The 15,897-nt window shown below is 38.3% G+C and overlaps 1 protein-coding gene across 2 annotated transcripts in view; it reads right to left on the bottom strand.

Annotated features, from left to right (window-relative positions):
• LOC149181004 (two pore calcium channel protein 1-like) overlaps window positions 1–15,897 on the bottom strand; it is a 534,602-nt gene that overhangs the window by 116,711 nt on the left and 401,994 nt on the right. For both annotated transcript variants that reach the window (XM_089416401.1, XM_089416402.1), the window contains one exon: window positions 6,368–6,475. In XM_089416401.1, the coding sequence (XP_089272527.1) occupies window positions 6,368–6,475 (108 nt within the window). The remainder of the gene's footprint in view (window positions 1–6,367; window positions 6,476–15,897) is intronic.

Below are 15,897 nucleotides of genomic sequence, written 5' to 3'. Positions count from 1 at the left end.
CTTCAACGGTTTCATTCTCTCTCTTTTTGATTATGCTAATAGCTTTCATGAGGTGTCTTCCTTCTCTCTTATCTCCATACGTTTCCTTAAAGGCATTAATGATCGATTGTAAGGAATCAAATGAATTGCGAGGCTAATCTGAAAACCAGTCGTGAGCATCGCCCTCCAAGGTTAGAATAAAAAAAGTCATTCTAACATCTTCATGATTAAAATCAGCAGACCTTGCGTACTTAGCCATCCATAAACTAAAAGCTTTCAAATGTGAATTAGCACTAATTGCATTATTTCCCTGAAAGCTAGGCAATTTATCTATCCCATGTGTTGGAAGATCATTGGGATAACCTTGAATGTTAGAAAAATCGCAAGGGGCATATATATCCATGATGTCGTGCTCAACCGGGCTAGTAAAAAGCAAGCGGATATCAGAGAGGGCTTCTTGTCCGAGGTTAACAAGAAGTGTACGAGAAGAGAGTTTGTGTAATCGTACCCTGAGAGCCCTTTCAGGATCAGGAGCAGGATTGCACAAACTGCTTGGATGTCTTCTAGTATACACTCTTGCAGATGATATATGAAGTGGAGTCGCCACCCGAATAGGAAGTGAAACACGGAAAAGCTCGAAAGGAAGGAGCTAAGGACAAGAGGAAAGAAACAAGACAAATGTCGAAGGAACCAAGGACAGAAAAAACTCTATCCCCGGCAACGGCGCCAAAAAATGTTGTCGCATAGAATTTCTAAGCACCGCGACGACGCTCAGACTGGGGGCTGTCGCTCTGATCCCCGATCTCTCCGTTTAAGCCGTCTCCCTAGGCTAAGGGGGGTAGACCCTTTGGGATAAAAGAAGACCAACTGGCAGTCAGTTGGCTTGGGAGACACAGTGAGGGAAACAAGCACTTGATTGATTAAAACTTGATTAGATCTTTTTATGCTTAGTACCAGTGCCTTATGGAGTTAATGATTAAATAATTGTTTATTGACTGCTGCAAAAAATATGAAATTTGTAATTCCAATATTAACAATCATTTACCATCAAATAACCCAAGCAATGCAAGATATTCAATAAATGCACAATGCTTTAACAATATTCCAGCAATTAAACTTCAAAAAAATCAAATGCTTTAGATGACTATAAAATTTAAATGCTGACCAGTTCACAAAATGATTAACCTCTTTTCAATAGTTAATCTTTAAATAAACATTTAAGCGTATTCTACTATAGAGGAGTGGAACATAAATACCACAAAAGACACAGAAATGAATTTTCAATTTTTCAAATTTTTTTATTTCTTATAAAAATTCTAAGTTTAAAATAAAACAAAACTAAAGTCTAAAAATCTAAACTATAAAACAAAATTCTAAATAAAAGCCTAAGGACTAACTTTTTATGTTTTTGGGATTATTTTAATTTTTTATCAAAATTTAAACAAAATTAAACTAAAAATAAATCTAAAAAAAAATGAAACCAAAACATTAAAACTTAAACCTTTTTATGATTTTTTTATTTTTTTTATTGATTTTTGAAGGAAAATGAAAATTGAATATATCTAATTTAAAACTAAACCTAAGTTAAAAAAAAAAATCAAAATCTAATCTAAATCAAATCTAAAACTCTTTTTTTCTTTTTCAACCCCAGAGTCTTTCTTTATTGCACATGAAAAATGACTACAAGAGAGCTTTCTTTAGCACAAGACTCACAAATCGAATGATCTCAAATGACCCCTTATACCCTATTTAAAGAAAAATTTCCCAACGGCTAGTTCGAGTGATCCATGTCAAAGTGATCTCGACCATCGATGAGAATCAAAATCTCTTTTAATCTCATCCGTCGAAATGCATTTTAATATATTAAAAAATTAAAATTTTGCATTTATTTCCTCAAAACTTTGACTTATTATTATTTTATTTTATTTTTATTTTTTGATTTTTATTTTTTATTATTTATTATTTATTATTATTATTATTATTATTTTAATTAATCAATTTTTTAATTTTTTATTATTATTTATTATTTATTATTATATTTATTTTTGGACCCTCGAACTTAACCTTTGGAAAAAGCACCTAGGACTTAGGACTTATGAGGGGATAAAACATTTTCTAACCCTCAAGACACTTTACATCATGACTTTTACAATTTTACATCTCAAGGGGGAAAACCCATTTGATAAAGACCCTCATGGACTACCCAATTCTGCGACACAAACATAATCTAGCAGATCAAGCAATTTGTAATAACCTAACCAAATAGTTAGAATTATCTCCGAAGTACTTTTACATAGACTTGACCTAGCACACTAGGATTCCCCTAAGATTCTAGTGACAAAATCCATTCCAGCTTTGGGGTTAGGCTGAAGGAAAACTCTGCGACCATGGGTCGGTGAGACAAAAAACCTTCCAGAACATATATCATCACTAGAAGATTAGGTTTACCTAGGCAAATACATACATGACACAGATCTGCTAAGATTATTTACAATTTATACATATGCAGATTGGGTTTACAACATAACATGACAGCACTGATGATGATAGTCGAATGGCACGGACACGTCGATCAAGCGCTACCCCTTTTGCGAAAAAAGGGGGTGCACTGCTATGGGTAGTTGACACGTAGTGGTCAACACCTCCTATTTTATTATTATTTTAATCATGGAGCACTTTTCCCTCTTTTATTTCAATTAAAATATTCTTTTTAATGCTGGAAAAGGGTAAATTGACCACCATGTCTCCTTAGTTCACTGAAACTCACCTCTAACCATCCCATCATGTAGATCTTCTCGTTCCAGTTCCAACGAGCTATTACACTAAGGTGTTCTATCAAGTATTCCTCCTAGAATGCCATCGTAAGCGTAATTAATTGAGTCAGGCCCAATAATAACTTTGTTTTTTGAAAGTCACAGGAATGCACCGGAACAATAGGCAAATTGTGTGGATGATGGAAGATACCAATCGAATGCCATTAGACCTCATAGAAACTCCTCAAAACCCCTCCAAAAACCCTGGGCCTGCTAATGACACCAACTTGCAACTGTGACCTGTCTGCCCCCAACTCTAAAAGTCCATCCTAACCATGTGATAAGGAACACCAAAAAAAGGAACATTACACAAAATATGTAATCTAAACGATACCCTATACATAAACTCCAACCGTGGAATTATTGCACCGAAAGGAACTTTCTACAACCTAGTATGAGGGAGATGTGTATTTCCTTCAGTCAACATGAAGTGTTCACATGTAACATTTTTTTAAAATTTAATTAATTTTTTTTATAATAACCATATATATAAACTATAAAGCTGTGTTGCACGGGTACCCGCACCCGGAGGTGGGGTTCTCGAACCCGTCCCGGGTTCCCGCACCCAAGTATCGGATTCGGGTACGGGTTCTTCCCAGACGAACCCAGAAGAACCGGGTTCTTCAAAAAAAAAAATTGGGTTCTTTTCCTTCAACGGGTTCTTGGGTTTTTCGGGTGCTTGGGTTCTTGGGTTCTTCGGGTTCTTCGGGTTGGGTTCTTTAGGTTCTTCGGGTTCTTCATAAAAAAACTATATTAAAAATTTAATTTTCAAATAATTTTTTTTTTATTGAAATTTAATAAATAACTTATAACAAAGGTAAACTTAAGAAACCCTAAATCTTTAAGACTTTAACTCTTGAGTCTTTACACAAGCAAATACATTGATACCGTGATACGTGATTATTCTTGGAACAAACACCGTGATCACTGATTTGAGGCTTGAGCCGTCCCCGTTTGCCATTTCTGGCGGCAGTGGACAACTTCAGCGGCAGTGGGCAGTAGGCAGCTTCAGCGGCAGTGGACAGAGCAGCTTCAACGGCAGTGGACCGTGGTATTTACAAGTTTTCCTTTGCAATTTTATTATTTCAATTTTCCTTAAAAGTTTAAAACCAAAAACCCAGGCCTGTAGACCCGTGTTCTCATTTCCAAAGATTACAGTTTCCAAAGACTGTCTTTGTTCACATGCCTTAGCATTGCTCTGTGGGCATGACGTGCTGCTCAAGGGTAATGAATCATTGTAAAAATTTATCAACAGTGATAAGTTTTTCAAAACTTATGAGCGACACAATATTCTGAAATCATATATGATTATGATATCTCAATATTATAAAAGGAACATTATGGGTGTACAATCCCACAAGCAGAATATCATATCATATTGCCTATAGCTTTGTGGAAATATTTAATAAGGTGATGACCATAGTTGGAAAAAAAAGGGTAGCTGTTTGCACATTCATGAGTCCCTTCCTACCGCAGGAGACTCTTATGATCAGTCTCTCCATTAGTCTTATGCTATAAAAACAATTTCAAAACTTATGCCCAAGGTTTGTTAGAGTCTCAATGTAAATTATGAATCTCCTGTATTTGTGGATCTTCAATGCCTTTAATATTATATGGCATCGAAACCAGAACTGGAAAAGAGACCTCTTACTCTGTAATTTGAGCCTGTAGATTCTTGTAAATCAATTTGGAATGAATTTAATAATTTATGAAACATTCATTCCCGAGCCAAATAAGTTAATAAGTTAATAACCATCAAATTATAAATTGTAAATGCACACATACAGGTTCAGACATTTTCGGTCAAATAGAAAGTAGGATTGAGACCAGCCATAAGCTGTAATCAGCTGATGTTGTTAAATGGCGAAGGGCTATTTTGGAAAATGGCTAAATTAAGTATCAAAATCTGCCAATTTCTCACAGCATTCTGAAAACATCATGTTAAGATTAAAACTAGGAAAATATGCCTAAATGAATAAGCGTGTTTTGTGGAAGGGTAAGGCTGCCACTGTTTTAACTTTTAACTTTTTGGGATTGCTTTACCACAGAGCACACCATGCATGGGGCAGGTGGATGATTAGACATCAAGAAAATTCTAGACCACTATCAGGTTGAGAAGAATCTCCTATGAAAAAATTGTGTTTTTATATGGGAGAGACTAAACATTCAAAGCAAAGTTACAAGCTCAAGCTCCAGCCAGAATGAGCAATTTCAATAAGGAGAGAAGCTGTCTTGAAATTAGAGCAGGAGGCAGAAATGCTAACAGCCTAACACTCCTTAGCTATGTAGGAGGAAGGGTCTGTACGACCACAGCCTGATTCATTGATAGGCATCCTTGCAAATGAACCTAAGCTGCATAGTTATTTTTAATTTTAAAGCCTGTGTGTGACAAAATCTGTCCCAAGTTTCAACTTTCACCCAAATAGCTGAGTCTAGCATTTATCCTAGTATGTATTTTGAATTTTCAGTTTTAGTAGTAGCCTTGAGCTCTCTCATATAGCTGTCACAGTGTCATGGTTACACGGAAAAGATTCAAAAGAATGTCATGCTGTCATAAAATATAGCTTAGTCTCTCATTAATATTTATTATTAACATCTATTAAGTTTTAACATAACTTTTACTTTGAATTTTGTTAAATATAATTATTAAAATTTAATATTATTATATTACCCGACGAACCCACGCACCCTGTTTCCAAAAATGCCGTCCCCGTCCCCGTCCCCGTCCCCGCACCCACGTTTCCTGGCAACATAGCTATAAAGCAATTGAAACTAAAAAAAAAAATTATAGTTAATACATTTTCATGGTGTGTGTATTGAAGGGAAGATTTATAATTCTATCCATGCTCAATAGGGAATTGACACATGGCATGTTCAAGCATGCACATGCACAAATATATAAAAAAGAACTAGCTTACATCCATCTTAATCTGCATCTATCATGCACTAAGAGGCATAAAATCCTTTAAGGTGCAAACCATTTTTAAAATACGAAACTTGAGAAACAGGTTAAGCACTAAATTTTGCACATCAAAAAGGATTTCAACCATGAAGGATTTGATCCCTCTCAGCACATGCTAGATCCAGAGTGAAGATGGATCTAAGCTGGTATAAATTTACAAAGAAGGAAGTGCTATAAAAATTGTAACAATAATGACAGAATGCTACTTCTAAAATAACCCATATCCTTGAAATGTTGAATAAGACAAATTTTGGTTAAAGAAAGAGTACATTGATCTCAAGAATCCAATTATGCAATTAATCTATGCATAGAAAAAAGAAATTTACAAAAATGTTATTCACTATATGTAGTATTGAACCTCTTGACCAGAAATTTAAATTAATGTAGCGAAGGAGCATAATTAATCTTGTGAACTTGTATTAACCTTGAAACATGGAATACAACAAATTTAGCGTTAAAGAAAGAGTACATTGACTGCTGAAAAGTCCAAATAAGTAAATAATCTTTGCATTGAAAATAGAAATTTAGGGAAACGTTATTCTCCAAAATATATCACATGTAGTTTGAACTTGACCAGAAACGAAATCAATGTAGTGAAGGAGCATAGCATTACCAATTATCCATGTAATTGCAAAATCCAAACGGTTTTGTCCTTCACGCCAATAAGCATCAAAACCATGTGAAAATATCTTAAGTGCCATCTCCACCACATAAAGCCAACCTGAAAATTGTAGTCCTTGTTAGAGTATAACAAAAAAAAAATATGTGGGTCTAATACGGTCACATTATTATTGAGATGTGACCAATGTAGTATTATAATGTTGAGGGCCAAATCCTACAGACAGTGAGGAAGAATGCTGTGACAACGGCCTAACTCTAGTTGAATCGGCGAGGCAGGAAATGCCTGCCATCAAGGCTATAATCAAAAGCTCACAAATTACAACATGATGGATTTTGAGAACAATGAGAAATTTCAAAACCTCGTTAATATGAAATTTATCAAAATACAAGTATGGTCACTCTACATTTGGTCTCATTAGCAATATAAATCATTTTTCTTTAAAAAATATTATAATGTTCAGGTTAGGGGTTAGGTGGTTAAACCACCATGTCTAACTTAGGGTGCTATATAACGATGTATCGACAGAATATTAAATGAGAAAGTGGTGAATGTAATCGTGGGTAGCCTACCTTTCTCCCATGGATAGCTATGGTGACACTTGTAACCCTCTAGTGGTCATTTAGTGGTCCCATTGAGATACGATGGTGCCGCCATGGTGTCAGAGTCAGGATTTTAAATATGTGGTTAACATTTATAACAGACTAACATATTTCCATCAACCACTATAGACACCTATATATATGAGGTGCCTCAATTGATCATGTAAAAGTCATATACTTTTATTCATTGGATATTTGGGTCCAAGGTACCCATTCATATGACTCTTGGGTTCTCTCTTTGATCTGTAATTGCTCAGCCTATGAGCCACTTGATTCAGTTGCATGAACATTAATTAATTTTGAAGAATTAAATCGGTTATCTTTGCTCATTATTTCACTATGATTTGATTTTGATTGTGTAATTCACTGGCAGAATGCAGAAAACAGTGTTGAAAAAATTGTTCACATACACACCAATAACATGCATAATTTTTACCCTAGAAACCCATTTGGGAAAACCAGCAAATAATGGCTGCTTCAGCAATTCATTAATAAAGGAATTTAATACAAGGAGGGCACACTCTAGGTGTTCCTACTCTCCTGTATTCTTGGAGACAGTCTGCTAGCACTCTGGGACAGTCTTCGTTCCACCTAAGACAAGCTTATATTTGGCCTTTTGTCCTCTTTACCTTTAGAACAATCGTCTACTACTGCAATGTCATCCTGTTCAGAATCAAAAACAATTATTTTTATGCTCTAGGTAACAATCTTGGTCTGGGATGGTTGCATGCTTATTTAGAGATCACAGATACTCTTTCTCCAAACATGGACAAACTCAGCATTTAAGTCCTTTTCTCACCATATCTGAAACAGTCTTAAATCTTTTACCCATGCAAATGGGTCTTGTTATCCACAATTTTGTCAACAGCCCGAGGAAGCAATGTTTCCAAAAAATTTCAAGAATTAAAGTCATCAACCAGCATGATTATATCATTGTAAACCCAATTTCTGCAAATTTTATTGTAAATGATGCTAGTATGACCATTTAATTATGTAACAACACCTAGGTAAGCCTTTGATTTTGGCAAAAGATTTCATTCTAGAAAGTTTTTTAACCTCCCTAAATTATGTGTATTTGTAAGCACGCCTAATCGGCAGAGTTTTTCTTCTAGCTATAACCTGAAAGCTAGGGTGGAATTCGTTGACAAGATCTTAGGTGAGTCCTAGTATTCTATCCAGTCTATTGTAAAAGTGTGTTTGGGAATAATTCTAGTGCATGGCCTCTCATAGTCGGACACCACGGCTAAATTGTTTTATTACAAGCACACTTGATTTCATCTTAGATCATATTGTGTCACAAAATTGCGTAAATTATTGAGGGTCTATGTGCAAAGGTGCTTTCCCCTTTCAAGGGTTGAATTTGTAATTATTTGATGTAAAAAATATTTTAGTGCATGGTCCTTCATAGTTAGTCACCATGGATGAAATATTTGAAGGTGGAAAAATCATTAAATCCCCTCTAGTGTCAATTACTTAATTTTTCTGGCTAAATTAAATTAAACTCCTAAGCCAACAAATTAATTAATTTTGAGTCAAAAATAATTATAGAGAAATTAATGTCTCTCCAAGTGGAAAATAATAAAAATTCGTGGGTCAAAGAAAACTCAAATTTTGGAGGTCCACCAAGGGAAAAATTGATATTTTAAGAAAATTTGAGCCCTTGGACCTCGGTAGATAACTCAAAGTCAAAATTTTGAGGAAATTAATCCAAAATATTAATTTCTGAATTAATAAAAGTGGTTTTATGAAAAATTCGAATTTTTCATCAAAAATTAAAATTCAATGGTGGAGATTAAAAGATGATCAAGTTATTCTCGACGGTCGAGATTCTTTTGACAAGGATCAAACCATGTTAAAATTGGCAACTAGGGCCAAACTCCATGTGGGTCATCTTATTTATGGAAGCTCATATTTTTCTTGGGTTCCTCTCATCGAGAGGTGTAGGATTGATCTAAAAATCATCTGATTCCAACATGTATTAATGGAGATATGAATTTATTTGTGTTATGGGACAATTCATCAAGGTCGGCCAGCAACCAAATTGCCCCCACCTGTGCTCAATGTTTTAGCATAAAAAGAGGTGGCTTGCTAGTCATTTGCACACACTCTTCTTGTGATCTCTTCCTCTCCACTTGTCTTTGCATTTTGGTGGGAGGAGAGATCCTAAAGAGACAACGCTGCCCTAATGGAGAAGGCTCTACGCTATCATGGAGAAGGCTAAACGCTGGTATGAAGCAAGCCCTAACTGCTGGCCTAATGATGCCCTAAACACAGTCATGAAGGAAGAATGCCCTAGCCGCAGGTCTAAAGGGAGTTTATGCTGCTAAGGAGATGCCCTAGACCTAGTTGTTGTCATGGGTAAGAAGGAGCTACGCTGCCTAATGAAGATGCCACCTAAATGCAATCATGATGAAGAACGCAGGCCCTAAATGCAGCAATGGTTAAGCCCTAAACGCAACAATGGTTAAGCCCTAAAACGCAGCAATGGTTAAGGCCTAAACGCAGTCAAAAGGAAGACGGTTCACGCTGCCCTAACCACAGTCTTATGAGTCACAAAATGGTGCCCTAGACGCTGTCAATACACAGGTTAAGGAGGACAATTAGAAGGAATGTTAGAGGATTGTTAGAGACAGTTAAGTAGACCTTAATGTTGTCTCTATATACCCTAACGCTACCCTAAATGCAGTCATGGTAAAGACCTTAATGCTCTCCATAAGGAGATCCCTAACTCGCTGTAACAAGGGGTTCATCTACAGTAAAAGGAAGACAACGCTGTCATGATGTTGTAGATGATAAGCATGTTAAGGATTGATTGATGAATACAATGATTGTTGTGGGCAGCAAGGTGCAGTATGGTGCAACACAATGAATGCAACATGGTGCAACACTATGGTACAGCATGATGATGGGCATGGATGTATAGCAGCGGCTCGATATTGCAGCAGCTTGTTGGTGATGGGTACAGCAGTGATGGAATGGTGCAGCATAGTGCACAGTGATGGGTACAGTCGTGATTGGGTGGAGCTCAGTGATAAGATCAACTCAGTGAATGGGTGCAACATAGTGATGGGTGCAGCATGATGATGAGGTGCAGCACAGTGAGGTGTAGCATGGTGATGGAGTCACCTTGGAGGATCAGCATGCTTCACCTGAGTCCAGATCAGCTACCTCATGTGACATCTTCTTTGAGAAGATCTCTGCTCTTATTTTGATAAGTCAAAATGTTGACTTCTGATGTATATGTACTATCTCTCTCTCTATTGAACTATTGAAGAACATATAAGAAGAATTGATCAAGGGTTTCCCCACATTGGGTTTTGTCCCTGGCTGGCACCACATCTTGTGTCCTCTTGTCTTGGCTTGTCTTCTGCGATTTATGTTTATGTTCTATCTGCATTTTACTATCATGCTAAATGTGATTGCTAATCTGGAATTGATATTGAGCTAATATAGAAAATTGAAGTAAATTTATCAGCATAGAACATACCTAAAATTAACATGGTATCAACGCTAAGGTGAAGACAAAGCCCAAGAAAGAGTGAGAGCAATCACTGAAGACAGTTGGAAAGAACAAAAAGGCTAAATGGGTTCTTCATCCTCTTCAAATTCACCAAGGGTGAAGTCGAAGCAGAGAATATTATCCGAGTGGCGTAGCGGAAGCATCTGATGGCCTACCTAAAGATCACTTCAATGGGAAGTCTGGATCTAAGGGTGGAAGGAAAGACAGATGCCTTGCTTGCAATAAGTTCAGCCATTATGGCCTACCTAAAGATCACTTCAATGGGAAGTCCGGATCTAAGGGTGGAAGGATAGGCAGATGCCTTGCTTGCAATAAGTTCGACCGTTATGCGAAGGAGTGTCCGAATGGTAGGGACGAACATCTTCAATGATCGGGAGAATGACAGGTAATGCACATCAAGGAAATGGCCGACTCTTCAAAGAAAGCAAGGAACTCCAGGTATGAAGAATCAAATGTTGTTTCTGATAAGCTAAAGAAGTATTATCTTATATTGGCCCTCTCCACTACTTCTCCTCCAGACTCTTTGGGAATCTGGCTTATTGATAGTAGTGCTTCAAGGCACTTCATCAGATAGAAGGAAGCTCTCTCTAATTTGATAGAGAAGGAAACAATCATGGAGATTATACTTGGAGTCAATGCCACCTATCTCGGAAAGGGTGTAGGGAATGCTACCCTTCAATTGAATAAGGGTAGGATGATTCATTAACAAGAAGTTCTTTATGTACTGATCTCAAGAAGAACCTGGTGTCCATTTCGGCAATGGAAGTCAAAGGTTTCAAGGTGGCATTCGTTGATGGAAAGGTATGTGTTTGAAAATAGAATTTTCAAAGATGCTTTTATCCTTGGTTTCAAGGTTGGCAATTTGTATCAAGCCGCAGCAAGTCCATTGGGGACCATGTCAGTTGACACATCTCTTCTATAGCACCGAAGGTCTGCTTATTATGGGGCCCTACCCGATGTGAGTGAGATGGTGACAAGGATGCTTGAATTCAAGAAGAGGATGAAGGTACATGTCCGAGATGTACTGAAGGAAAATATTACAAGGGGACCATTCCCCTCATGTAGCAAGTCCACAGGTTTGGAACAACCCGAGGGGTTTGAGATTCATGATCAAGAATCTCATGTATGCAGGATGAAGAAAGCTCTCTATGATTTAGAGCTAATACCTCGGGCTTGATATGAGAGGATTGATAGATGTCAGAGGAAGCTGAGATTCACTAGGAGTGAAGCTGATCCAAACCATTGCTTAAAGTTTGTGGATGATAGACGTCTCATACTGGCACCTTCTAAGGATGACCTCTTTCTGATAGGTGCAGACCCTCTCATTTGCAAAAGTAAGAGGGAGTTGGATTCCAGATTTGGAATGGTAAACTGCAAGCCCGTGACTACCTCGATGGAGCTTATCTTGCAGAGGTTATGTGGTAGTGATGCCAAACCTGATTTGGGAAATGCCTTTGAGTTTCATAAACTCATTCTAGCATTGATGTTCTTGGTGAACTACCGTCTGGATATATGTTTTGCAGTTAGCATGTCGAGCTCATATATGGTTGAGCCTCACTAGATTGGTGCCAAAAATCTTTTGAGATATCTTCGGGGCACAATCTCTCATGGATTGAGATACAATGCCGGAAATGTGAAGCTGCATGATTATTCGAATGCTGACTGGGCAGGAAGTGTGGAGGATCGCAAGAGCACTTCTAGGTGCTAGTTCTCTTTGGGTTTTGCTACGATATCCTGGATGAGCAGGAAGAAGAATTCAGTTGCTTTAAGCACCATTAAGACTGAATATATAGCCACGAGTATGACCTCGTGTGAAGCTGCCTGGTTGAGGAAGCTCTTCAGTGAGCTGTTTGGACACATGTTGGATACCACCGTGATCTTCTGTGACAACCAAAGGGGGATTCGATTGTTGAGGAATCCCGTATTCTATGATCGCTCCAAGCATATAGACATCAGGTACCACTTTATCTGGGATATGGTACATCGAGGAGCAAGAAGGCTCCATCGCATTGGGACTGATGTGCAGGTCGTCGACATTCTGTTGAAGCCCCTGGGAAAGGTCAAATTTGTGACTTTCCGAGAACGACTAGGAGTTGTGGAGAGACTCTCTCCTAAGGGTCCTGTATGATATGGACATTGAGCTCTGGGAGCTCCAGGGGCTTGGGGGTACATCGTGGAGTGATGAGCAACCATAGGGTGAGTGGTTCAGCCTTCCCCTGGGATACCCCTGGCGACATGTAGGCAGGGTGAGTGGTTCATCCTTCTCCTACCAAGACATCCTACCCATGTAGTCTGGAACTCATGGGAAGTACCTCTCATTTGGCCAGTGAGCAGGGAAATGAGGATAGGGACCATAGTAGTACTGATGGACGCATCGTGTATCTACCGTACTACCTATGCTAGGATGATATTGATCCGGGATCAATTCAAACTGACTTCGGGTCAGTAAGAGTGATATAACTCACTCTCTTTTGGAATTGATTTCGGATCAGTAAGAGTGGTATGATACACTCTTTATTTGGAACTGATTTCGGATCAGTAAGAGTGGTATGAGACACTCTCTTTTATATGGGACTGACTTCGGGTCAGTAGAGGATGGTATGATACATTCTCAATCAATTCTTCTTCTTCATAGCTCAGCAGAGCAAAACAGAGCAGTGCAAGGCACTGATGGCAGAGATGGTATAGTCTAGCAGATGGATCAGCAGATGGAGTTCTCCCTAGTTGAGAGGGAGTGTTAAAACTGGCAACTAGGGCCAAACTCCATGCGGGTCATCTTATTTATGGCAGTTGATATTTTTCTTGGATTCCTCTCGTCAAGAGGTGTAGGATTGATCTAAAGATCATCCGATTTCGACATGTATTCATGGAGATATGAATTTATTTGTGTTATGGGACAATTCGTCAAGGTCGGCCAGCAACCAAATTGCCCCCACTTGTGCTCAATGTTTTAGTATAAAAAGAGGTGGCTTGCTAGTCATTTACACACACTCTTCTTGTGATCTCTTCCTCTCCACTTGTCTTTGGGTTTTGGTGGGAGGAGAGATCCTAAGAGACAATGTTGCCCTAATGGAGAAGGCTCTACGCTATCATGGAGAAGGCTAAACGCTGGTATGAAGCAAGCCCTAACCGTTGGCCTAATGATGCCCTAAACACAGTCATGAAGGAAGAATGCCCTAGCCGCAGGTCTAAAGGGAGTTTATGCTGCTAAGGAGATGCCCTAGACCTAGTTGTTGTCATGGGTAAGAAGGAGCTACGCTGCCTAATGAAGATGCCACCTAAACACAGTCATGATGAAGAACGCAGACCCTAAAACGCAGCAATGGTTAAGCCCTGTTGACCTCTACTGGTCAACCACCCATGCAGTGCACCCCGTTTTTCTTGACAGAAAGAAGCAGCACCTGATCAACATGTCCGTGCCATCCTGCCATCATCAGCAGCTTGATCTTTTTGATTGTAAACCCAGTCTGCATGTATTAATTGTAAATAATCTTAGCAGACATGAGTCATGTATGTATTTTGCCTAGGTGGACCTAACTTTCTGATGATAATCTTCGTCCCGGAAGGTTTTTCGTCTCACCGATCCACGGATCGGCAGAGTTTTCCTTCAAACCTGACCCCAAAGCCGGGATTGATTTTGTCATCAGAACTTTAGGAGAATCCTAGTGTGTTGATCTGCTAGATTATCGTGGTGTCGCAGAGCTGGGTGATTTATGAGGGTCTGTATTAAGTGGGCTTGTCCCCTTGAGATGTAAATTGTACAAGTCATGATGTAATGTGTCCTGAGGGTCGAGAAATGTTTTAAATCCCCTCATGAGTCCTAAGTCCTAGGTCCTAGGTGATGTTTCCGAAAGCTTAGTTCAGTGATCCATGTTAAATGAATTAAAAAATTAAAAAATGAATAAAAATAATAAAATAATAAAAAATTAAAAAATGAAGCAAAAACCCTAACTAATAAAATAATAATATTTTAAGTTAATAAATCGACGGATGAGATCAAGAGATGTCTTGATCCTCATCAACGGTCGAGATCATTTCTACATGGATCACTCGAACTAGCCGTTAGGATCATTTCCTTTATATAGGGTCTTAGGGGGTCATTTCAATCATCTGATCTGTGAGTCTGTACTGAAAGCTCTCTTGTAATCTGATTTCTGATTAATAAAGAAGACTTTGGGGTTCAAACTGGCTGGTGTTACTCTCTGGAATTGCTGTGAGATGTTTGCTTTTCTGCATATTTCAGTTTTCAGCAGTTAAAATAGCTGGTTTTTTTTTTTTCAGAGCATTGTGAGTACAGGTATCTTGCTCACGTGTTAGGGTTTGAATGTTGTAGGGTTTCTGGAATAATGGCAGGTATCTCCATTATTTCTTGAAATCTAGCAGCATTTCTTGCCCTCTTTGCTGATGTTTGCTTGAGGTGTGCAGGAAACCTTTAGGTGAAGGGTATTTGTGGGCGTTTGGGGAAGTTCTGGGCTGAACCAGCCGACTCCCACAGGCTTTTCTGTGCAGAGCCTAGCTGATTTTGGCCCTGGGTTAATTATTAAGAGTTTATTTCCTGTTTTACATGAGAGATTTTTCTTTATTTTCACAGTAAAGTTCAAATTTCTGATATATTGAAAATGTTACTGCAATCATGGTTAAATCTGGCTGTTCTAGAGCTGTAAAATTTTGATTTTAGGTAATTTTGAAGGGTTTTACTCCAAAATTTTGTATATCTGCCAAATTTCCTTTTTCTGCAGGATATCTGTCATCAGGGTTACAGACTTTTCCTGATTTTGGCATTCTACAAATTATAAATCTGTGAACTGGCTTACGTTTCCATCCACCGCTGCCGTCTTTCACTGTGCCTGCGTTACCAGTCATCAAGGTGATTTCAAGCTGCAACAAGAGCGTATCCAGCATTGATATATACAGCCTGGACAAATTCGATCGTCAAACTTGCAAGCATTGAAAATCAAAAGGCATTGTCTAGAAAAATCGATTTCAAAGCCTATCCTGTCCACCCGCAGCAAAAAACACTCTCCTTTCATCACGCAGACATTCCAAATCGACGCATGGTAAGTCGGAATTCTGAAGCAACGCTCAGGTAATTTCCAGAACAATTCGCATTTCAGCTAATCATTGATAAGGTACTGTTTCAGATTTGCAAATTTTTTTTTTCTTTATGCACACACAGTCGCATCTCACGCTGTAGAATTAGGGTGCTTCTAATATCGATTCACCATTATCGTGTATGCACTCACGAAACCATTGATAAGGAAAATCTGTATGAAGTGGCGTTGAACCGATTTATTGTTGTCGCCGTCTGAAAAAACCGGAAGCCGCAAGGAAAAAATCGTTTCATCAATCCGCAGTGACAGCGTGGGCATCGTTCCAGCAAACGACACGATTTTCATTTGTCC

The sequence above is a fragment of the Pinus tabuliformis genome, chromosome 3_2, assembly GCF_031772625.1.
Source record: "Pinus tabuliformis cultivar Carrire ecotype Pingquan chromosome 3_2, CPIR1, whole genome shotgun sequence".
Classification (NCBI taxonomy): domain Eukaryota; kingdom Viridiplantae; phylum Streptophyta; class Pinopsida; order Pinales; family Pinaceae; genus Pinus; species Pinus tabuliformis.
Note: the sequence above shows the minus strand (reverse complement) of the source record. Positions and strands in the feature narration are given on the sequence as shown.